The sequence below is a fragment of the Ctenopharyngodon idella genome, chromosome 7 (genome assembly GCF_019924925.1).
Source record: "Ctenopharyngodon idella isolate HZGC_01 chromosome 7, HZGC01, whole genome shotgun sequence".
Classification (NCBI taxonomy): Eukaryota; Metazoa; Chordata; class Actinopteri; order Cypriniformes; family Xenocyprididae; genus Ctenopharyngodon; species Ctenopharyngodon idella.
Window position 1 is genome coordinate 31,417,976 of NC_067226.1, and position 25,555 is coordinate 31,443,530.

The following is a 25,555-nucleotide window of genomic DNA, read 5'->3' on the forward strand; positions in this document are numbered from 1 at the left end:
GCGCGTTTCCCGACTTAAGAGTGTTAAATACTTTTGTTAAGTACATTTGTTAAATACAGACGATCGTTACACAAAAGCTGCGCGTGCTCGTCACTCTTTAGCTCCCTCCGGGAGCTCGGCTGTTTTCGGAAAGACTCGGTACAGCGTATCTATCTTTTATAAATATGATAAAATTAAAGACCCTTCGGAGATATTAAGGATGCACTACTACTCTATAGGTACTCAAGATTAACATGAGATTGGTAGAAACTGTGTGTGTTATGTACCCTTTAAATGCCCAAGCATAAAGATGTAATTTCAGGGAAGGACGTCAAACATAACTTTAATCATAAAATAGACATAAACAATCTGAACCGAGCGGCCGACTCTGGCATACGAATATATATATTTATGCTGCATCTGTGCTGCACAGTGTTGATAACAGATACCAGTGCAGAGACGGTTACATTCACAGAAGTCAAAATGGTGCTCAATATGAATGAAATTCAATTTAAACATACATCTGAAATTAGAAAACATACAAGAGAAGTTTTAAACATTGTTATTATTGCCAAACATTCAAACAACAGCACAATTATCCAGTTATAAGCATGAAACAACCACAACTACAACATTGTGAAAAACCTGAACAAACTCTTAAGAGAAAATAAAAACACTGGGTCTTTTCTGTTCTAGCTGGCTGCTTTATTTGAGAACACTGTAACAGTAACATCAAGTCATGCTCATGTCTAATTAAATGTAGAGAGAAATCTGAAAGCTGAACAATGTTGATGTTTTGCTCCAGTATATGGCACAGCTGTAGTGTAATGTCAGCAAATCTCACAATTCACGTGTCTCTGTCTTTTGAAAATATTATCTTGCACAAAAAAAAGTACAGTCCCTTGAAGCTGCCTTCATTGAGAACAATCAATTTTATGTTTTCATAAAAGTCAATTGGCACTTTATAACCATTTGTAGTCAAAGCTTCACAAAGACTTGTAACAATCCTGGTCACCTTCAGCACACATACACTTGACTATGACCCTCATTAAAATTACACACATTTATATTTAAAAAGGAAAGTATTGGGTCACGGTTTAAAACAATTTGTAACTTAAACAGTCCTTTTTAAAGAAACATGACCTTTCAGTAATATTTTCAGCAATATTTTCAAGAGCACTGAAAACATTTTTTCCCTTCAAATGGAAAAATCTCACTTAAAAACTCACCAGTTTTAAATTTATAAATGTTGGTAATCTTTAAAACACAGAGTAACTGTTATGTTTCTCAAGAAACCCTCTTCTGGTTACAGCCTCAACCTTTTTGGTTACAGTAAACCCTAATAATCCCGACACAAACAATACTTTATTGTTTGAACGGGCCATTGTTCAATTGTTTCAGTTCTTCTCATTCTACATTCATTTGTGAAATGTAATCAGGTTTAACCAACTGCTGGTTTTATTAAAAAAATGTTACACTCAGTCATGAAGATCTTCAGGACGGTGGGCTGTCAAATGTTTCTGAAATGGAGCTTGAAGCTCAGAAAGGTCTCAGTTCTGTGGAAAGTCTATTGCAACATCCTTTGTGAAGATGAAAGCACCATGAGCAGTGATGTGAGGTTATGGAGGGCAAGACTTCAGCCCTGCAGGTCAAACGTCCTCAGACATTGGCTAGAGCAGCAGTACGCTATGAAACTCACTGTGGTTCTGTGTGAGAAAACAGAGAAAATCTACTTACTGTATAATAATATGCACTTATAACGTAAAAAGGTTCTAATTTTGAGTTTGTTCTTAAAACCTAAATGAAAACGCTTGATATGTACACAAACTTTCAAAAAGACTTTCAAATCCTCGCATAAAAGATAATGCAATAATTTGAGGTATATTATTTGAAGTAGGAATGTGATGAAAACGTGACCACACACAATTTTTTGAATGTTCAGATTCAGAAATGCACTTAAAAATTACAAAACACTGGATGGAAACCCAGCTGATGATATTCTGGTGTCTAGATATGGCTCAGGTCCCTTCTTCAATGCAAATCTATGAGATATTTTGGTCGACCGATATAGGTTTTTTAATGGCCTATGGTGATATCTTACATGCTAACCGGCCACTTTATTAGGTACACTTGCTAGTACTGGGTTGGACACACTTTTGCCTTCAAAACTGCCTTAATTCTTGTTACGACCCTATGGTTGTGTTTTGTTCTATTTCTGCTTTTCTGTGAGTGTCTCTGTGTCTGTGTCTGTCTAGGAACATCATCCTGATTGGTTCCTGCAGGCTGATTGATGCTTTTTATTGATTGGTGCACAGTACTTTAAAAAGCATGTCATCACTTCCTCTACAGAGAGATCTTTTGTTTTAAGCAGAGTGTTGGTTGTATAGTGCAGAATCTCTGTGTGTGTGTGTGTGTGTGTGTGTGTGTGAGAGAGAGAAGAATGTGTTAAGAGTGCTAGAGACTGTGAGTATTGTTTGATTGTTTGTTTGAATTGAAATTGTTTGTACTTGAGGAACTTTGTTATATTTGACCATTTGCCTGTTTTGACGCTGAGTTTGGATTGCCCTTTCAAATTTTGGTTGCCTGGTCGTATATATTGTAAATACTGATTATTTGGGAAAGTAGAGAGTCTGATGCCATCTGTTTGATCTTTGTTTTTGGTTAGGGAGTTAGGTTTGTATATTGTCTTTTCTTTTCTTTTGGCTTAGGGTTTAGGAAAGAGGTTTTAAAACAAGGAACTTTTGTTTGTTATTTTGGCCCAGTCAGCTCCTGAATCACAAGTCCCAAATTTAAAGTCAATAAATTTATCATTGTTCAATTTCATTACATTTCTCAGAGTCTTTCATGTTGTACCCTTTCCCCTAGACGGGGCGTAACATTCTTTATAGCATAGATTCAACAAGGTGCTGGAAACATTCTTCAGAGATTTTTGTCCATACTGACACGATAGCATCACAGTTGCTGCAGATTTGTCAGCTGCACATCCATGATGTGAATCTCCCGTTCCACCATCCCAAAGGTGCTCTATTGGATTGAGATCTAGTGGCCATGACTCTAGCGAACTTACTGTCATGTTCAAGAAGCCAGTTTGAGATTATTTGGGCTTTGTGACATGGCGCGTTATCCTGCTGGAAGAAGCCATCAGAAGATGGTACACTGTGGTCATAACGGGATGGACATGGTCAGCAACAATACTCAGGTGGGCTATGGCATTTAAACGATGCTCAATTGGTACTAAGAGGCCCAAAGTGCGCCAAGAAAATATCCTCCACACCATTACACCACCACCAGCCTGAACCGTTGATACAAGGCAGGATGGATCCATGCTTTCATGCTGTTTATGCCAATTTCTGACCCTACCATCTGAATGTTGCAGCAGAAATTGAGACTCATCAGACCAGGCAATATTTTTCCAATCTTCTGTTGTCCAATTTGTGTCCCGTGTGAATTGTAGCCTCAGTTTGCTGTTCTTAACTGACAGGAGTGGCTCCGGTGTGTCTTCTGCTGCTGTAGCTCGTCTGCTTCAAGGTTGGACGTGTTGTGTGTCCAGAGATGCTCTTCTGCAGACCTCGGTTGTAACGAGTGCTTATTTGAGTTACTGTTGCCTTTCTATCAGCTGAACCAGTCTGGTCATTCTCTTCTGACCTCTGGCATCAACAAGGCATTTTTGCTGCTCACTGGATATTTCCTCTTTTTCAGACCATTCTCTGTAAACCCTAAAGATGGTTGTGTGTGAAAATCCCAGCAGTTTCTGAAATACCAGCCCCACACCAACAACCATGCCACGTTCAGATTTAAAGGCACAATATGTATGATTTTTGGATTAAAATATCCAAAAACCACAAGAACAATGTTATATATTTGACTTGCATACTTACATTATCCAAAATGTTTCCAAGAATGTTTAAATCCTGAGAAATAAGCACTTTTAACCAGGACAAGGACCGTGTCCATGCGTAACCTATCAATGACATCATACCCGCATTACCCTCAGTTTCTGGTTTTATTTTGTAGAAACCAAGGAAACACTAAAGATGCTTTAACATATTATAAGTTTTATTAGACAGGTGAGCAACTGTTTGGATACATTCATCGACAGAAAACTAATCATTGTTATACAGCTCAACACAGTAAGTCTTATTGTTTGAATCTTGTTTTCTAGGTTTATTGCAAGTACCATGTTTTACCATGCCTAATATCGATCTAGCTTACTGCAGTGTGCAACAAGTGTTTCATAGCAGCCACCGAGTGAATGCACAGAGTAGCATTATAACAACTTTCAACACACAGATGTATCTAATATGATAAACAGCGCTGCTTTACCCCACATACGCTTGACCGGAAGCAGTGACTGCGGCATAATAAAAGTTCTGCTGCTCTGAGTCGTGTGTCGCGCTCGTCTCTCATTAGCAATCACTCAAGCGGCCTCATTTCTGCTCGCACAGCACTCAGCCCTGTTCTGCTTCATACTACAGTAACCGTTAATAATCTTATCCATGAACATGATTCCTGCCCGTGTCCTATCCCGAGAAGACAACATCTCCCATGATTTCGCAAAATCAAGGCCTCTAGTGGTGAAAAATGACATATTGTGCCTTTAAGTCACTTAAATCACCTTTCTTCCCCATTCTGATGCTTAGTTTGAACTTTAGCAGATCATCTTGACCATGTCTACATGCCTAAATGCATTGAGTTGCTGCCATGCAATTGACAGATTAGATATTTGGCCACTTAATTAGGTGTACCTAATAAAAATATTGGCGAAATATTGGTTGACCACTAATTTTTGCACCCATTTTATTGTCTGTCAGGCGAAAATTGTAAGCCTGATAACTTCCAAAAGTCAACAAGCCATACTCAGAAATGTAGCATCTAGGTTTAGAGATTTTTCAAATCCCCTAAGACTAAGTAGACAGTAATAGTGATGCTCACCTTATCAAAAACCAAATAATGCAGTATCAAAAACACAAAGGTCATTTTGTAAATTTTTAGTATGGTTAGCTTAAGAGAAGCTACCTCACAGAGAAAGAGATGATGTATTTTTATGAGCTTTCATTCCTGAGCTCTCAAAATATGCAGATTAATGTGTGCACATACAAGGGAGGCCATTTTACTCCCACAACATGCTTTCATAAGCATGTCGATGAAGTGATATTCAAACAGCGAGGGTTTCCTGGTATATTTTCACAAAATACACACTAACCTGATGACCTGCGGTTGAAAACGGAGAGTATAAAAGGTGAAAAAGAAGCAAATGGAAAAGTATTCCCTTAAACAAATAGCTTCCCTCTCTTTCTCTCGCTTGCACACGTGCACGACCACCGCTCGTCTGCAAACGACAGCCGAACACTCAGGGTAAGAGGTAATTGGCGAGTGGATTAGATCTCTTAATGCACGTGAAGTAGCTGAGAGCAGCATTCGAGCAGGCTGATTGGGTTACGCTGCTGGATGTTGATACCAAAACCACAGCGTTGCATTACAGATGGAACATGACGGGTAACGGAGCAAGCACAGATCATTTCAACCAATCAAACAAGCAGGAAGATGAGGAGATAGAGGAAGTGACAGGGGTCAGAGAATGAGAAGAGACCGTTTTCTGAATGCAAGAGCTGAGATGTATGGCATACTCAATCCCAGAATGCATGTGCATTTAAAGGCCGTTGGTACGTTTTATTGCTTACCAAAGCTGCATTTATATGATGAAAAACACAGCAAAAACTGTAATGTTGTGAAATGTTATTACAATTTAAAAGAATTTGTTTCCATTCTAAAGAAATTTTTCTATTCTAATATATTTTGAAATGTAATTTATTTCTGTGAATTTTCAGCATCACTATTCCAGTCTTCAGTGTCACATGATCTTTCAGAAATCAATCTATCATTCAGAAAACGTCAAAGTACCGTAAGAGTGATTCAAAAGCATACAGAACTGTCTGCAGCGCCGCTTTAAGTCGAACACATCTATATATACATTTTTAGAACCAGTATAACAAAAAGTGTTTATTAAATATTGCCTACTTTAGTTTAAATGTTAAAGGAGTGGTTGATTATGATTTGACTTTTTTAACTTTAGTTAGTGTGTAATGTTGCTGTTTGAGCATAAACAACATCTGCAAAGTTATGACGCTCAAAGTTCAATGCAAAGGGAGATATTTTCTATTACAGAAATCACTTTTTAAGGACTACAACAAACGGCTGGTAGGGACTACAACGAACTTCTTCCCGGGTTGGTGACATCACCCTAAAATTTACATAAACCCCACCCCCGAGAACATGCAACAAAGGGGGTGAGGCCATGTTGGGCTGCTTTAGAGAAGAGGAAGTTATTGTAGTAGAGTGTTGTTGACATGCCGTCATTTTACGCCGAACTGCTTCACAAACGAGGGTCAATTCAACGCTGGATTTGCACAAAAGATTAACATGACAGCGCATGCTGGTCGATGAGTTGAATCAACTCCACAGCAACTACATAAATTTATCCACTAACCATTCAGAAACGTCCAGTTTCATTCTAAAAGTTGTAACTTCTTCCTGAGTCTCTCCATCAGTGTCGACTCCGGTTTGAACAATGTAAGGCTGAACACCGTTACTGACATTCAATCATTTTGGCTGCGCGAGATTCTCCAGCTTTGTTGTTGTTGAGCAACCGAAGCGCGGGCTGGTAAAGCTCCGCCCTCTTCTGGAGTGCTCGGGAGCAGCAGCTCATTTGCATTTAAAGGGACACACACAAAAACGGCATGTCTTTTCTTTATAGCCATACTGAAAGCAACAATGGATAATTAACCTCAGATATTGAAAATAAATTAAAGGATACAAGGACGTTCAAACTGTGAACTCAATGTAAAAACAAACAAGTGTATTCTATGAAAAAGTTTTTTTCAGTCCCTCACTATGTATTTTCATTAGGGGTGTAATAGTAAACAAACATGAAGGTTCGGTACGTACCTCGGTATTGAAGTCACGGTTCGGTACGGGTTCGGTACAGCAGGAGGGTAAAACTAAACATAACATTGCTTTTTAATTAAACTGTGGTTTATTGAACAAATTGTGTCTCTCCCTTTAAATACATTCAATTATAATAAACATTTTCTTAAGGATAAAAAAAAAAAACTATCTCAGCTAATGCTGTAAACTATATAGAGGGAGCACTTTCTTGCACATTACTATAATATTAAAGGTTACAATTAACATCAGAGCCCAAACTATTAAATTCAGTTGCTATTTATTTTTTTAAGATATGATAATCAAAACTCAAAAAACAAACAAAAAAAAAAACGTAAATTTCACACAAGGCAGGTTTTGCATTAACTTCTAAATCTAATTATAAAATTATTTTCTCAATTATTTTTCTACTTCAGTTCATTTTGAAATATAATCATTTGCACGGTTAGGGTCATAACTTGTTTTCATGACAAATGTAATTAAACATATATTAAATAATTAAGATATTACTAACAAATAAAGTAAATACCATGAATATATAAGCTAATATAGTGCATATATTCTCCCTCTAGAGTTGATTTCTCTAGTGAACTAACATGCTGTGGACACTAAATGACTTGCCTGAGGTAAATGTAATGCTACGTGAGATATTATTCTCAAGCTGTTTTATTGATGTCTTTCTGTGGTTGAAACACTGGTTGAGAGATTATACTTAATCATATCTGTGCGTAGATCATCTGTTGTTCTTCTTCTTCGCTTCTTTCTGATGTGGTGGTTAGCAAACAGCGTTGCATTACCGTGCGCGCCTTCTGGATTGAAGTGTGGATCGCCTGTGACTGACTGTATTCGTCGTGTGACTGTGTGCACCGAACCGTGACGGTTCAGGACAAATAGATGTACCGTCACACCCCTAATTTTTATAATGTTAAAATAGTGTAATATCTATGAATTTGATAATGGACTTTATCCATTTAATTGCGAGTGCATTGCACTTGAAGAGACTCTGCCCACATACTATGATTTTAGATGTCAAGTGCGGACAGACAAATCATCGTCCTGTATCACGTCTGGTCAGGACACGATGTAAAGTGGAATCCCAAAACACACACTTGTGATATGATGCTACTACACGTTTGCAACAGTACCTCTTGTGGACCCCTGCGAGTGCAGTCTCTCTGAGCGGGAACAGTTTGGGGTAGACGATGGTGAACATGGGCTGACTGCAGCGGTGACAGTGACCCAGAGGCCACCGGACCACATCCAGCAGACTCTTGGGCAACAGGAATGAAGTCAGGAACTTCACATCTGCACACAAGACAGGAGAACACAAGAACAAAAAAGTTTAAGGAATCGAATTATTTGTGTATCTGACTGGAATCTGATCTAAATGATGAACCGTGTCCACGCTGTGTATCGAAACTGTTCAGATCCAATTTGTGTGTCCCGTGTGCTCTTTTCTGCTTTGGTTTCTATGGCAGTGACATTGTGTTGGTAGGCATACACCAAAAGACAAAAACAACAGCAACATGGACGGTTTTAAAATACAGAGAATGTCTTACAACAAGACAATGTGTTGCTGTGGCGCTGAATTACTACGTCTTATGAGGCAGCAGTATGTTCTGATTAGTGCTGCAAACCCTCCTCCCCTTACTCACTCGTTTCATTTGCTCCAGATGAATATTGTTGGTGTTACAGGGCTTGAATTTCGCCATGGGATTGCGCTTATTGTGCATAATTTTACTCATTGCCGCAGATTTTGTGCTCAAACCCAAAGTGTGCCACATAAAGCCGCCTCTCAGTACTAAATTGAGTTCTTTATACGGCTTATTGCGCTTAAACAGTCAAATACACACAAAATAATGTCAAAATGCTGGTCTTAGTGAGTATTCAAGTAAACAGAGTCAGTTATGTATTAAGTGAATGTAAACAGTTGAGAAAGAAAACGCATGTGTATAATGGATCCGTGCATCAGGTCTTAAAGTGACAGCAGCCTAATATACCTGTTGACAAACATGAGTTGTGGGCTGCATGTAGGACTCTGCACGCCAGCTCTTCCAGAGGCAACACACGGTCTGTCTCGGAGCCGATGGCCTTCACTTCAGATGGCAGAGGAACAGTCACATCTCCCAGCGTCAAGCAGAGCTGCTTCACGTCAGAGATCTGTGCAGCTAGACCGCATCTGTACACGCATACAGATAAATAACCTTATGTCAGCAGGTGTCCGTCTGAAACAGCCAGGGATCAATCACACCAAATAGCAACTGTGATACTTTCGTAATTGACTTAAAATGTCAGAAACATTTTCCCACCCAGACATTGTTACTGAAATGGTGCTGATTCTTGTGCCAGAGTTGGTGCTCAGCTGGAGAATCTTTCTTGGAAAAATGTGCAGCAAAAGCAGCAAAGCGTATTAAAAATGGACAAGCCAGATTTAAGTTTATAGTTTATAGAAGAACTTTTTGTGAGATTTACCAAAGCGAAGCTTTAAAAGATATTCAAGAGTTTTGATGTTTGTGTGAGGCAAGTAAACTCTGCTCGCAGAGTTACATGTGTGAAAAAAATCAATGTTGTTTACTTTTAGATGGATGGAAAATCTGACCAAAGACTCTACACACATTTTCCACTAGTTTCTGCTGTAGCGTTTGTCCAGTAGCTCACAGGGTCTGGAATGAGCTCCACTTTATCCAATGCTGATCTATTATTGTGCCAAATCATCTATTTCAGATTTAACCAGCTATAATGTCAAATAAATACATAAAAAAAGGCACGAGGCAACAACAACAACAAAAAAAATCTAATTCTGTTGTGCTGAATCTATTTGTTTCTTTGTGTCTTTATATCTGGGCTGGGAAAAATAACACATTAATTTCTGTGAAATTAAATAAACTTTAAAGTGGGGGAAAATAAACTGACAGCTCTTATACAGTTTTGACAGAGAGTGAAACGCCACCAAATATACTATATAAAAGGCACAGCTAAACCTGACATTTATTATAATGGGTTTATGTAAAGGTTCACTTAAATTAAAAAGTTTCTATATACAAATGTTCTATATATTGTATTCAGGGCTTGACATTAACTTTTTCGCTCACCAGCCACTGTGGCTAGAGGTTTTCCAAAGTTACTAGCCACTCAACATTTTCACTGGCCACAATTTTAGCATCTTTACCATATGGAAAAACTGCCATATCGATATTTTTAAAATTATCTCATAATTTGGCAGCAGGTATACTAGGCTGCTGTCACTTTAAGACCTGATGCACGGATCCATTATACTGTTACACATGCGTTTTCTTTCTCAACTGTTTACGTTTACTTCATACATAACTGACTGTGTTTACGTGAACATTCGCCAAGACCAGCATTTTGACATTATTTTGTGTGTATTTGACTGTTTAAGTGCAATAAGCAGTGAAAAAGAACTCAATTTAGTACTGAGAGGCGGCTTTATGTGGCGCACTTTGGGTGTGAGCACAAAATCAGCGGGAATGAGTAAAATTATGCGCAATACATGCAATCCCATGGCGAAATTCAAGCCCTGTAACACCAACAATATTCATCCGGAGCAAATGAAACAAGTGAGTGAGAGGAGGAGGGTTTGTGTGTCAACTTGCTGTCTGAGAGATGAGAGAGAGAGAAAGATCAGCTGGTATTGTGTGTCTATTATGCGGAAAATGACTATTGGAAACGTTTCAGATATTTCAGTATTGATGTCTTGAAAAATCAGTATTTTTGACACTACATTGCACTTAGTTTATTATTTCAGATGCCTTTTTAAAAGACTGCAATTAAAAAAATGTATATATTATGTATAAAAATCAACCAGTCAAAGTGGCTAGCAGGAGTGACTGCGTTACACGCCACTACTGAAATACACCCGCGTTTGGCGGGTGTTAATGTCAAGCCCTGATTGTAATCATTATGATCACAACTTGCAATATGTGAGCTAGCTGCATGATTTGTATTATCTTAGAACTGTATATTTCTGAATTGGATACAGTCACCACTGATAACAGATTACTCTAAATTGTAATGTAGCAACATGCATTTACTGTAAAGCTGCTTTGAAACGATATGAAAAGTGCTATACAAATAAACGTGAAATAAATTGAATGTTCTGTAATTTGTAATAAATTATCAATAAAAAAAAACAGATGATAATTTGATAATTCTTTTGTTGTTTCCTCGTTCATTTATAGAATTAATGTCACGTTAAGTCAAGTCACCTTTATTTATATAGCGCTTAATACAATACAGATTGTTTCAAAGGAGTTTTACAGCGATAAACGGGAAAATAACGATCAGTGATGCAAACAGAGTTTTAAAAAGACAATAGTAAACAGTCATTATTCAGTTGAAATCAGTGTTGATTCAGTTCAGTTCAATAAATGTGTACAGTACATTGATTATGAAATGAGAAAAATGTGAAAATGTCAAACATCTATGATTACAGATTTTAAATGTTAGGTGTGATTAATCATGATTAATAACAGAAATTGGTGCAATTAATTCGTTTTTAAATCAATTGACAGTTCTTATTTAACTCTTTGTTTTAGCCTGTAAATTTAAATTATGTACAGCTTGTTTTTGTAGTCCTTGTCATGTGCTGTCTTATGTAGCACCATGGTCCCAGAGGAACGCCATTTCGTTTCGCTGTATAGAGCAGAAATGACAATAAAGCTTCTGTGACTATGACTCTGACAGCCCTGCTTTATAGAAATTTTTAAAACAAAAAGTTGGGATTTTGATCACATATTACAATGACAGAAAAAAACTCACCCACTGCAGCCGATGACTTTGTTATAAAGATACGATGGGAGAGCCTTCAGTTGAGCGTTGTTGTCCACAAAGACAAACTGCAGCTCCATGGAGCGCCCCAGATCTGACAGAAATATAAAACATCAGTTTATCGGCAACAACGTCAAATAATTCACCTGGAACTCGTGGAATATAGTCATAAAATAGCAGCCATTACTTCAGTCACATGATCCTTCAAAAATCATTCTAATATGCCGATTTGCTGCTCAAGACACATTTCTTATTATTAATGCTGAATGTTTTATAGAATGTTTAAAGTGTTAGTTCACCCAAAAATGAAAATTCTGTCATTTATTACTCACCCTCATGTCATTCCACACCCGTAAGACCTTCGTTCATCTTCAGAACACAAATTAAGATATTTTCAATAAAATCCAATGGCTCAGTGATGCCTACATCGCCAGCAATAACACTCCCTTTTCAATGCCCAGAAAGCTACTAAAAACATATTTAAAACAGTTCATGTGACTACAGTGGTTCAACCTCAATATTATGAAGCGACGAGAATACTTTTTGTGCGCCAAAAAAACCCCAAAAAAACGACTTTATTCAACAATATCTAGTGATGGGCGATTTCAAAACACTGCTTCATGAAGCTTCGAAGCTTTACGAATCTTTTGTTTCGAATCAGTGGTTCGGAGAGCGTATCAGTCTGCCAGAGTCACGTGAACTATTGAAGTTTCAAAACACTTATGACGTAACGAAGCCTCGTTTACTGAAATCATGTGATTTTTGGCGCTCTGAACCGCTGATTCAAAACAAAAGATTCGTAAAGCTTCGAAGTGTTGTTTTGAAATCGCCCATCACTAGATATTTTTGAAAAGTTGTTATTTCATTTTTTAAAGTTGTTATTTCTCATCGCTTTATAATATTACGGTTGAACCACTGTAGTCACATGAACTGTTTTAAATATCTTTTTAGTAGCTTTCTGGGCATTGAAAAAGGGAGTGTTATGGGGCGTTCACAACAGACGCGACTTGCGCAAATAAATCGCGCTATTCGTACGTAGTTGGACGCTTGAACATTTTGAGTTTACTCGCTTCATTCGTGCGTGAAATTCACTTCACAACAGACGCGAATTCGCATCTTGAGAGGGGCTTCTGCCAGACAGCTCCAGTCTCGTATCTGCACACTTTCACTGAATAAACACATCAGCTCATCCGCGGGAAAGTAGTTGTAAAATACAGCGAATAAGCTCAATTTGCCGGCTTTAGCTAGCTTGTAGTCTCAATATGTATATATATAGCTCAAATTGAGTAAAGAGTGTTTTTTACAACTTACCAGATTGGTTCCTTTTTATTCCTGTTTCTATAAAAGTACGAAGATGTGTCGTACAGCTCCGGGTATCCACATACAGCGATGATGATTTTGTCCTCCATTGTTGTTTTGGATTTCTGCCTTCGCTCGCTACGTCGTAATCACGTCACTACTAGAGCAAGCTCCTGATTGGTTAACGCGCCGCGAATATTCGCCAAAGTTCAGATTTTTCAACTCGCGCTATTCACGTGAATCATGCGTTACACGCGTCAAACGCCCAAAACGCTCAATTCGCGCGAATCGCGCCACAGGATGTCTATCGCGTCTTTGCATTGACTTAACATGTAAATCACTCGTGCTTAACGCTTCATTCGCATCTGGTGTGAATGCACCATTATTGGTGGCAATGCAGGCCATCGGATTTTATCAAAAATATCTTAATTTGTGTTCTGAAGATGAACGAAGGTCTCACGGGTGTGGAACGACATGAGGGTGAGTAATTAATGACATAATTTTCATTTTTCACTTTCCCTTTAAAAGAACAGTGTTTATTTGAAATAGAAATCTTTTGTAACATGTTTTACTGTCACTTTTGATCAATTTGTATTCTTCAAAGTATTAATTTCTTTAAAAAAAAAAAAAGACCCCAAACTTTGGAAAGGTAGTGAAACTTGAATGCACTGTTTCTTTGGATAAAATCGTCTGCCTATGCATACATGTAAATGTCTTGATGACACCATCATATCTGCTCACCCAGCGGCAGTGATGTCAGGCAGTTGGCGGCCATGGAGAGCTCATTGAGGTCGGGCAGCAGACAGAGCTGGCGGGGAAGGCATTGTAGCAGGTTGCGGTCTGCCGTCAGACACTGCAGGGACAGACACTGGTGCAGACGCTCTGGTAGAGTCCTCAGGAGGTTCATGGACACGTCCAGAGTCTCCAGCTCTCGGAGATCCCCCAGCTCTACCAACACAAGCCAATAAACATTTCTGTTAAAATCGGCATGAAACAGAAGTTGCGATAGTCTTTTCTTCCCTACTGTGACATACATCGAAGTGAAATGGCTTATGGGAAAGGAAAAAAAAAAAACATTTGATTGGATTGTTGCATGGTTGTGATTCGCTATTGGTTAATGTCATGTGATTGACAGGTTGCCCCGCCCCTCGCACTAGTAAACACATCATCAGAGAAGAGATGTCGCTGCAAGAGGGAGGGGAAGTTGTTTTGATTAAAGATTATGAGGGCACATGAACTGAAAAAATAAAGATATGCACGGATAACTCATTTATAATAAATAAATCAGGTAATAGCAGGCTATTATAACCCTAGGTAGTGTCTTTATGCCTTCTGCTGGGAAAAAATACATTATGTGATATTGAAAAGGAACCATAATTGTGTTACAATTAAATACAAAAATCACACTTCTTTCCAACATGTGTGCAATGCTTGTCACTAGATAAAATATGCTAGAAACTGTTGTAACAATTCACTGTAAAACACTTCATTTGGAACAACTGACATATGATAGAGCTTCAGATGAAACATTACCCAGTTAAAATGGAAAAGAGCAATAAAAACAACTGCGTGTTTTGAAGCAAAGCATTTAAAGAGAGTGTCAAAAAGCTTAGTCATTTTCCCCACAGACTCTTTATGAAGTTTTACTCCTCAGAACCATTTAAATGTCATGCTGAGCGCAGAAACCTCTTCATTAAATGAAGTTTAATAACTGCAATATCTACTGAAGTTTAAAAGCTTCTGGTGATGCAGTTTCCTCATACTCAGCTGGTGAGCGAAGAAATGATTTGATGCAGTTAAAGCTGCTCAATTACACAAGAAAAGATGTTTCATGTTACAAATAATGTCCATGACAGGGGCTGTTTACTTAGTAACTGTGCTGACAGTCCTCTTTCGCATTCTTTTCAATTTAATTCAGCTCGAAAACTAAATAATTATTATTATTAGATCTTTCTATGCATGGAGGAATTGACAATAACAATAACCAGCAGCAGCAGCTCAATCATTCTCAGTTTTTTTAGAGAAATGCTGATAAATGTGCAGGACTCACCTTGCGGGAGAAACTTCAGCTGATTGTTGGCCAATCGCAGGTGTCGTAATGAGCGCAGCTGACCAATCTCTGGGCAGATGATTTGAAGAGCGTTGTCACTCAGGTCCAGCGACTGCAGCTTCACAAGGTCGCCTATTGCTGGAACAACAACATAATGTATCATGCAATACATAATGTACTTGATATCAAAATATTGATTATATATATATATATATATTCATAAAATTAAGTTACCTTGAGGAATTATTGCAATATTGTTTGAGTGCAGGTATCTAAAGAAAAAAAAGGTTGTGAGATTATAATCTTGTTTTTCATCAGATGTAGTAAAGATTTAACTCAAATAATTTAAATTTTACCAAACTTAGACTTTGCCCATCCAGTCATATTTTGATGTTTTCTTACCCACCAATAAATAATAACTATGACTCAGGGACCTCTACTGGACAACAGTAATATTACAGCTGTACAACACCAACTGTCCATTGTTATAACAACATAAACAAAAATCAGAAGGGTATAATGAGATAGATAAATACTATATAAAGATATAAACACTCACATAAATAAAGATGTATAAAGATAAATACTCACAATTCAATCAGGTTGGGAAGCTTCTGAGCCAGATTTTCTGGCTGACAGGAGGAAAACAGTATTAGGATAATATAGGCAAACTATATTTACAATATTTCAACACAGGGCTGAATCAAAACTGAAGACTAACAGAATGAGATCTTACAAGTGTTGTGAGGGAGTTTCTCTTCATGAAGAGACGCTCCAGGAACTGCATCCCTTCATCTTTGAGGAGCTCCACAGGGAAATTGCTGAGGTTTCTGTAGTTCAGGAAAAGATTTTTGTGTCGCTCTTGTTTGGCTATAAAAATTGCTGCACGGAGTTCAGAGGCCATGGCTGTGAGAACCGTCTTTGGTTGAGAGAGTTTCTCCCTCTTTCAACTTCTACTTTTCCATTCTTGAGGGGTAAAAAGATAGATAGATAGATAGATAGATAGTCAATCAATCAATCAATTAATCAATAAATAATATCTTTATATTGGACTAAAGGTAATGTACAGGATTTGCTAGGGGAAAAAATGCTAGTAGAAAAACCCACACAGACAGTAAAATATGAAGTTACTTATGAACTGATGTTTACTAGTAGTATAAAAGTATTTTGTAATGTCAAATACCAATAATAATAATTATACAGTATGAACCAAGACGAGCTCAGATAATGATGCTGTACTGTACTATACTGTCAGTCAGTCTGATAACACTAGTCTCTGCAGAAATCTAATCATAACTGCTGCTCAGATCTTAGACTGCGCGCACTATAACACTGACATACTCAATACACAACACAGCAAATATTATCATTGATAAATTGCAACTTACATTACATCCCTGTTGTCTATGACATGTGAAACGTTCTCTGTTTAAACCTCTGGAGTTGTTTGTGTACCAAACTGCACTTCCGTCTGAGAGCAAACGCGTCACAGGATACAAGACAGAGAGCATCATGGGTAATGTAGTTTTCCTTACATCAGTCGATAGAGACACATCCACGGCACTAATATAATATAATATAATATAATATAATATAATATAATATAATATAATATAATATAATATAATATAATATAATATATAAAGTTAGTTTTAATTTTTTTTTTTTTTTTTTTTTTTTTTTTTTAAGAGAAATGTCAAAATATCCATGGACTTCAGAAGAAACCCCCCTGCACTGTAAAAACAGTGGAGTCATTCAGGTTCCTCGGCAACACCATATCTCAGGACCTAAAGTGGGACATTCACATTGACTCCATTGTGAAAAAGGCCCAACAGAGGCTGTACTTCCTCCACCAACTGAAGAAGTTCAACCTGCCACAGGAACTGCTGAAACAGCTTTACTCTGCCATCATTGAATCCGTACTATGCACTTCACTTACCGTCTGGTTCAGCTCAGCTACCAATTCTGACCTCAGAAGACTATGTCGGATAGTCTGGACTGCTGAGCGAATCCTTGGTACAACCCTCCCCAATCTCCAAGATCTGTGCTTATCCAGACTGCGCAAAAGGGCTGGCAAAATCACTCTGGACCCCTCACATCCAGCACACTCCCTCTTTGAACTGTTGCCATCTGGTCGACGCTACAGAGCCCTGAGCACCAGAACGACCAGACACAGGAAGTTTTTCCCTCAGGCAATCCATCTAATGAACACTTGACAACAAACGAGGAACACACAAACACACACACTATTACACATTCATTTATTTATTTAACACACATCTGAATCTGATTCTCAAATACAGTTTGGTTCAATCATTATTCACCCAAATTCATATAATAAGCGAAAACAGAAATCATAAAGCTAATTATCATTATAATAATACTAATATTATATTAATAATAAGTAGAGATGTACCGATACTAAATTTCTCCAATACCGATATCCGTTTATACCTTCTTTTAAATTAATGATAATTTCATTATAATTAATAATTAATCATCATATTTTTAATTATCATGTTTTGAAAGAAATGCAAATAATCCATTTCATCAACTTGTTTCAGAGTAACTGGTATCAGTTATAAACAAACACATTACTCAAATTAATATTAACATTAACTAAATTCTGAAGATTAAATTAATATTTCTTAACTTTCTGAATGTTATTAATTCATATAATAACTATTAATATTGAACATCAAATCTTAGCATTTTCTTTACACAAAGCCCAAATGCAGTGCATTTTCCTGCCCTCTTTTGATTGACAGGATATATCGGCCCTGACTATCGGCTGTTTTTAAACTATCGGCCGATAGTGTTGAAATGTGCTTTTATTGGCCGATACCAATTATTTGGCCGATATATCGGTGCATCTCTAATAATAAGTAATATTATTGTGAAGTACAGTTTTATTATCCTTATGAATGACAACTGTTGTGCTTTTGAATGTTTTTGATGCTTCTTTGAGTCCACTATTATACAAAATAGCTTATCATTGACAACACTTTGTTATTAAAAGCTACAACCAATATTGATTAATATATTTATAATAATGCTTGACTTATTCAAGGGACATCACTTACAAGTCCTTCCTGACATGTGACTTGTAACCAGTGCAGATGAAAATGTTATTTTATTAAAATATTTACCTTGCCAGAATTGAGTTCTGTTTCATAATCATTCATTCAAACCTACTGTAAAATGTGAAAACAGACACAAACATCACAAAGCTATTCATCTGGATTTATTATAAGTATTTTTGAGCAATGTGCCACCATAAATACAATATATCGATCTTCTCCATCCATATTCCTGGGACACATTTAATTTTTCATCAAATTTATACAAAAAGAAAACAACACGAATAAAGTTAATAAGTGCCTTTTTTAATCAGAACAGCCAGGTTTGAACAGACTTGGACCACAAAACTTTCTCCATTCTCCCCTCCCATTCTGCATCTGTAACCCCTTTATATAACTAACACACACTTATCTAGTCAACAGTTCACTGAACGACCAACCAGCATCAGGAGTGAAATGAAATAACATGTAACACAACACAAGCCTCCTTCAGGTTCTAGATGGCGCCATCAGATCATGAACACCTCCAATGCTCTCCTCTGAACCCTCATGGAGCTTCAGTGAGATGATGGAGAGCAGCAGTTTTCAGCAGCAGGGTAGAGCGAGCGCAGAGGAGCAGGTCACTTCCTGTCCCGCTGATGCCCACTCAGAACCTTCAGCCCTGAGAATATCTAGCCCATATAGTCAACAGGTCTGTACTGAGAAATGAACCATTAGTTGGGTGTTACGGCTGTAGTCTGAGATGATCAGTGAAGAGCATTAGGACGGCGTCTTCTACGGACTCGGACAATCTGTGATTAACAAGATCTGAACTATGAAAAAAAGCAGAGAAAAATGACCAACACTAGAGGGCAGGATATCAGTAGTGCTATATGATCGTTCTTGATATATATACATATTTATATACATATATACATATTTATATATATGCATATATATATGTACGTGTGTGTGTGTATATATATTTATTGTTTAATATATACACGTTATATATGTGTGTGTATGTATACATATATATACACATACATATAAAATATATGTATATATATTAAACATACACACACACATATATATATATATATATATATATCCCTTATAAAGTGAAATTTTTAGTGAAAATTTACAAGAATATCTTGAATCTGGATTTACAAATTTCATATTTAATCAGGCCAATATCTGTATGAGTAATAGTGATATATGAAATGGGGGGAAAAGCTTTGTCCGATATCCTGTTGGTCTTTTTTCAGGGCTTTTTCCTGATGAAAAAAAAAAAAATGTAGTTTTCCAAAGCCAGCACAAAACGTATGTACATTTGATGCACTCGACTACAGCAAAAACTTTACAGAAGGAACGTACATAACTCTGTTTTAGTTTCAATGAACATTTGGTACAAGTAGAGTACTCCAATGAACGTATAATAAAAAGGTAAAATAATAACGATGCCAACAGTGGGATTCAGAGACATGAAAGGGAGAGGAGATCAGAACAATTATATCCTCAGAAATATTCCATCTATTGACTTTTGCCCTCAAGTTAAAAGATGGATAAATTAAACATCGACAACATTCCAGCACATTTGGAGTCAATTGTCAGACCTCTTCTTGTTTTAATCTCACAAATAAATAATAAACAAATTTAAGCGAGATCCGATAGGAAAGAAAGCAGCTAGTCATACAAAATGTCCGTAATTCGGTAAATTTTCTCCACTCCGAGATTGTGGTTTGTAGCATTTATGAGGTTTTACCCAGATACAGAGAGCAGTAATATTGTCCTTTTCATGAAAAAAAGGTCAGATGTACTTTATATACAGGTACATAAAAAAAGAGTGAGGTAGATAAATGTCTGAAGGAAAAAAAAAAAAAAAAAAAAAAAAGTCCCAATGTCATGAAAAAAAACATAAAAATATCTAAAATGTTACACTTAATCAAGGGGGGTTTACAGTGATTATAAACATCACAAAAACAAGAGAGAGGAAAAAAAGAAACTAAATAAATAATGAAAATAAAAAGTCAGGATGGGGGAAAACAAAAAAGGTGACAGTTTTTCCTTTGAAAAATCCTTCCAAAAAAAAAAAAAAAAATCCCCAAAACTGGCGCTCGTAGTCAAACCTGTATCTTAAATTTATATAAGTGATCTATATTACAAACACAACTTCTGCATAGAGATATGCTGAATCATATCTGTATAATCGTCATTTATCGGGCTCTGCTTGGAAGAAAGGAAATGCAGAGTTCATTACATTTACAAAGGGCGGCAGGATCAGTCACAAATAAGGCTGAACAATCAATCGAAAGTATGAGACGAGTCTATCTTCAAGCAATGAAATGAATTCAAACTTTGCCAAATTTTTAGTCATATCTTGTCGGTTACAGAGGAATGAATAGCGAGACAACAAAACATCGGGGTCTGAGACCGAAACCTTTAGGAGTTTGACCTGAGAGTATTTGTTGCGCATTAATGTGAGGAGAAACACAGTGTTCAGCTGTTATTATAGAGTCATGTCGTCGAGGTGCCGCCATGAAGACAGAAGTGTGTTTGATACAGAAGTGTGTTCAATTGCCGGTTTTGCTTTTAAAGAGACAGAGTATAATAAAAAAGAAGGCATTAAACAACTTTACATTGGAAAACTCAACGGTTTTGCAGAACTATAAGCATCATAAAATGGACTGTAGTGGAAAGGCAAAGGATTACACCTGAAGAATCTCTTTACATTATATATATATATATATATATATATATATATATATATTACAACCACAAAAGAAAAATGAGAATAAAATAGCAGCTTTTTTCAGCACAGACATATAAATGATCAATCTGAACTGTAAAAAAGGTACAAAAGTGACCGACAAACGATGCACGCGCTCTGTGGTCTTAAGTACGACTGAACGACCAAGCGATAGAATTGTTGTGAAGATTTCAAATGCCACAATTTTAAATCTTTTGAGCTTCTTTTTGACCCAATTCCCTTTTAAAGTTATAATATCTGCTGCATTTGTTCTTCAACGTTTGCATTATTTCATCCGAAATGCATCTAACCCAAAGCAAGACGACAGAAAAAGTGGGAATCAGGGAAATATCTCTCTATTGATTGTGTTTTGAAGTCAGAGATGCTTTGGATTACCAGTGTAAAAAAAACAACATATGTGGTCGTATTTGCATATTTTGGGGAATTAGACAACAGTATACAATTTGGCAACATAAGACATTTGGCAGATTGGAGAATTTCTTCACTATGTTGCAGAGCCAGACGATTTGGAGAGAGTGGAAGCCAAAGATCTCCGTATCTAGGTTGGGTTTTACTACTAAGATGGGCGGAACAGGAAGTCACACGCCTAATCTAGACGCACGTCTTTGGAAACAAAGACAAGAGCAAGTGCTTCGCCGTTGGATTCGCTTGGAGATACGCCGAGCGTTTCGTAATAATGCCACCGTACCTCTACTGGCTCTGATAGACCTTCAAACCAGTTTTGGAAGTTTAGAAAAGTAACAAAACGTAACAAAAACAGTCAGCCTATCGAGTGCGAGAGTGAAGGTCATGGTTTTTCAGTCAGTGATCCAGTCTGCGGAAATAACAAATGAGTTCATGTCAATCAATTCGAAATACACAAAAAACAAAGAAATCCAAACTTTGTCCGTTGAGGTATGATTGAAAAAATTGATTGCCTGGACTCTCACTTTCCTTGTCTCTTTATTTTAATATTTCTTCTCAGGAGACCACACAGTGGCTTGACAGACAGAGACGTGTCCATGTGTCCGGAAACGGGGTCGGGCCGTTGATCAGCAAGCCGACGACTGGGGCAGAGGCAAGGCACGCTCATTCTTACGGCCCCCGTTCATGTGAGCATAAGGCTGGGTCTCGTCAAACGGGCTCCGAAGAACCATGGAAGGCCCGTTTGCCGCTGATGCGGGGAGCGGGTGCTTGTCCGTAGAGCTGGGGGAGGAAGGCGGTGAGGACGGGCCGGCCGGAGTGCCGGAGCCCTGGGGCGCAGGTGCGCACTGTTGAGGGGAGGCCAAAGAGGGCGCCAGGGGCTGTAGGCTGGAGGACGGCTCTAGAGGAACATTCTCCATGGTTCCCACGTTCTCCATGTCCAGCTCTTCCATGTCGGGAGGTTTGTTCTCCTCGCTGTAGAAGAAGCTCGTCTCCTTGAAGCCCCCCTCCAGGTCGTCCTTGATGCTGCTGATGATCTCCAGGAAGGACGGCCGCATTTTGGGGTTGTACTGCCAGCACATGCGCATCAACTCGAACCTGGAAGATCAAACAAAGAGAAGCTGAGCAACATGATCTGCAAGAAAACATCAGAAATAGTTGTGTGTCCAGTAGGGCTGCACGATTAATCACAATTAACCCCAAATCACACTAAAACTGTTTCGCTTAGTGCAATTATGAAATCGCAAAGGCTGCGATTATATTTTTATGTGCAACTTGTCAGTGATCAGTACTAAATGCTGCTCCATCTGAAAACACTGCGAGTTTGAGTCGCTTATAAACCTGCATTTGAAAAAGCAATGCGTCAAATATCTTTCCAAACATGAGAAGCATTTATGAACCTCTTGTCCAACAAAAGACAACATTTAATAACATGTTTTTACTCCAAACTCACTTTATAATGTCAGTCGAGTGTTTGAAAACATCCTTCTGTGAGACGATGTGGCTTCTTAAACAGAATAAGGCACACAGCATTATTTCATAGTATTCTTATACAGTGATAAAGGCTATGTCGATTAGTATTGCATTATAAATATACTTTATTATCATGAAAATACTAAAGATGGCTTGAAGAACTCAGATAAACCATATATTGTCGTAGTTGTGTGTTTATTAGTCATGTTTAATCAATCAAAGCGTTTGAATCTTCTGTTTATTCAGCTACAGCGATAGTTTGATGCCCATAGGGATTTCCTGGAATGACGTGCATTATCTTACTTCTATGGGGCATATTTGGAGTTTCTACACGAGAGCACCCTCAGGCTTTCGGGTGGAGCAGCATTAAGCCTGACTTCACTGACAAGCTGCGAAAATATCGGCAATTGCCAAATCGTGTGTGGTTTATTTTCGATTAATTGTGCAGCCCTAGTGTCCAGTCCAAATGACCGGCTGATATTTGGCCATTTCAAGATTATCAGCATCAGACGATAGCAGTATGCACATGAAAAGTTGAAGCAAGCAAAAAAAAAAGAAAAGAAAAAAAAATATATATATATTTTTTAAGGAATATATATATATATATATATATATATATATATATATATGAGATTTTAGGAAATGTGTTAAAAAAATTGCTATTGTTAAACTGTATTCAAAGTATTCTCAATAATTTAACCTTTTGGTTTATGTTGTTTAAAAAAGTCAATTTCCATTTAAAAATGTATATATTATATATCGAGATGGCCCTTTTAAAAATTAACTAATGTAAATATTAAATGTACTGTATATATATATATATTAGGGCTGTCAACGTTGCTGTCGCGCTGTTCCTGTCTGAATGGAATGTCGAAACATCCCACCGCTGTATGGCCAGATGATATGAAAACTATGTTTCTCGGCCGGATAAAGCAAACCAGCTTCTTGCTAGTAAAGTTTTGATGGATGAGGATTGCAATCAAAGTAAAGACGATTTACTTAATACATAAACGTATGTAAATACATGTATGAATTATATGAGTCCTTTTTTGAAAAGACATCTTAATTTACCTTGAAAAAAGCTGAAAAATACAGTTTTGTGAAAATCACACTTCAATCTGATGGTTTACTTTGCTGGATATAGGCAATGATGGCAAAATGGACGTGTTAAACAAGATAAATGGTGTATGCTTATTTTCACGATAAGATTATAAGATATGATATATATATATATATATATATATATATATAAAATTAATTAATTTTAAAAATATAAATAAAAAAATGTATATATTAGGGCTGTCGACTGCTGTATAGCCAGATGATACACAAACTACATTTCTCGGCTGGATAAAGCAAACCAGTGTCTCTCTAGTAAAGTTGATAGATGAGGATTGTAATTAAGGTAAAGACGATTGCAGTGATGTTCTGACGATTGCGCTCTCGATGACCTGATCACATTGTATAAATGCACAGACATATTTCAGTACATTCGCGTTGTTTCCACACACATTCAGGATAATGTTTTGATGTGTCGTGTATTTTGCTGTGTTTAGTAATTCTGAATGGATCCGTGTACTGTAGTCAGGTCAAGGCAGTTGGTTTAGGGTTTTTTTGGCATCTCCATGTTGTATCACAACTTGACTTGTCTAAACTGTAATCAAGCTCTTTGCTGTTGCACTGTACACATATTATAGACTGATATATATGCATGGTTGCGTTGCCCCAGACAGGGTTGTAAAAATTCTGTCATAATCTATTATTACCCGAGATCATCCACAGTGTAACATATACTACATACATATAGAATTACTGAATATTGTACTATTAACATGATTGTCATAAAATTACTCATAAGATCTTGTTTGTACCGCCCACGCCTACTTGGCGCAGCTCTGAACAACAGGTGGCAGTGTGACGAATCAGTAACATAAACATGCATGCTATCAGCGGTTACGTCCTAAACACAGCTGCAGTGAGCTCATGGTGAATGCTATGACCTCTTTACTACACAACAAACACAGAACTGTGATGAAATCACACTGCAAAGCTGGAGAGAGCTGTAAAGGAGGCCCGAGAGCGCCAGCGAGGGGGAACTGCTACAGTTACGGAAGAAAATAAATAAATAAATAAATAAATAAGACTACTATCTCGCTGACACTTGAGCATTCCAGTTCACCATTTTAATTACACACAAACAGGCTAAGAATACCAGAGGAGTCTGCTGAAATAAATACTCGGATCCCTGTGCCAGCTCACACACCAGTGGAGTAACACACACCATTAGTCTTACAAACACCAGCGCCGGCTACACACCCACACACAGCTAGCGCAAACATCAGCTGACAGTTACAAATACCCGTGCACCACATACACAAACATTCACACCAGCATATCCAAGTGCGGTATTTTCACCATCTCACACACACAAACACACACACATCGGGGCTTTTGGCTCTCCAGCTGTGAGACAGAGGGATTGGACTCACTGCCCTCGGAGTCTCCAGCCTGTTTTTCCTGCACAGCACTAAATGAAGTTTCCATTGATGGGGAGGTTTGGTCTGATTTTAGCACCTCCAGTGTTAAAATTGCTATAAGAACTAAACTGAAGCTTGCAGTAACTACCAAATATGTTTTTTTTCTTCATATATTTTATATATATATATATATATATATATATATATATATATATATATATATATATATATATATATATATATATATATACACGTACAGTCAAACCAAAAATTACACACGTACAGTCAAACCAAACCAAAAATTATTCAGATGTTT

At 37.4% G+C, this 25,555-nt stretch overlaps 2 protein-coding genes across 7 annotated transcripts in view; both read right to left on the reverse strand.

The window, feature by feature from the left end:
- Nucleotides 1-306: 306 nt before the first annotated feature.
- Nucleotides 307-17,174, reverse strand: lrrc28 (leucine rich repeat containing 28). Of its 6 annotated transcripts, none has more exons than XM_051900630.1 (12): nt 16,998-17,161; nt 16,452-16,529; nt 15,795-16,024; nt 15,650-15,690; nt 15,293-15,330; nt 15,059-15,196; nt 13,750-13,956; nt 11,701-11,803; nt 11,500-11,574; nt 8,922-9,100; nt 8,067-8,226; nt 307-1,685 (listed from the first exon to the last, which is right to left on the reverse strand). In XM_051900630.1, exons 3-12 carry the CDS (start codon nt 15,960-15,962, stop codon nt 1,616-1,618), a joined length of 1,179 nt encoding a protein of 392 aa, XP_051756590.1. In that variant the 5' UTR covers nt 15,963-16,024; nt 16,452-16,529; nt 16,998-17,161; the 3' UTR covers nt 307-1,615. The 6 variants fall into 6 exon arrangements, with proteins under 6 accessions (XP_051756590.1, XP_051756588.1, XP_051756589.1 ...); XM_051900628.1 differs by having other exon boundaries at nt 16,447-16,529; nt 16,998-17,159; XM_051900629.1 differs by lacking the exon at nt 16,452-16,529 and having other exon boundaries at nt 16,998-17,174.
- A 1,113-nt stretch (nt 17,175-18,287) lies between these two features.
- The window catches only part of igf1rb (insulin-like growth factor 1b receptor), a 99,436-nt gene continuing 92,168 nt past the window's right edge, over nt 18,288-25,555 (reverse strand). Inside the window, exon 21 of the mRNA XM_051900605.1 lies at nt 18,288-22,387. Within this exon, the coding sequence (XP_051756565.1) occupies nt 21,919-22,387 (469 nt within the window). The 3' untranslated portion in view covers nt 18,288-21,918. The remainder of the gene's footprint in view (nt 22,388-25,555) is intronic.

Excerpts from the sequence above, each read along its gene's own strand:
- lrrc28 (XM_051900629.1), bottom strand. The coding sequence starts at position 15,962 with ATGGCCTCTGAACTCCGTGCAGCAATTTTTATAGCCAAACAAGAGCGA. Across the intron at positions 13,957-15,058 it reads GCTGAAGTTTCTCCCGCAAG|AGCTGGGGGATCTCCGAGAG; the intron begins GTGAGTCCTGCA and ends TTGTGTTGGTAG. Across the intron at positions 1,686-8,066 it reads CTCGCAGGGGTCCACAAGAG|AACCACAGTGAGTTTCATAG; the intron begins GTACTGTTGCAA and ends TTTCTCACACAG.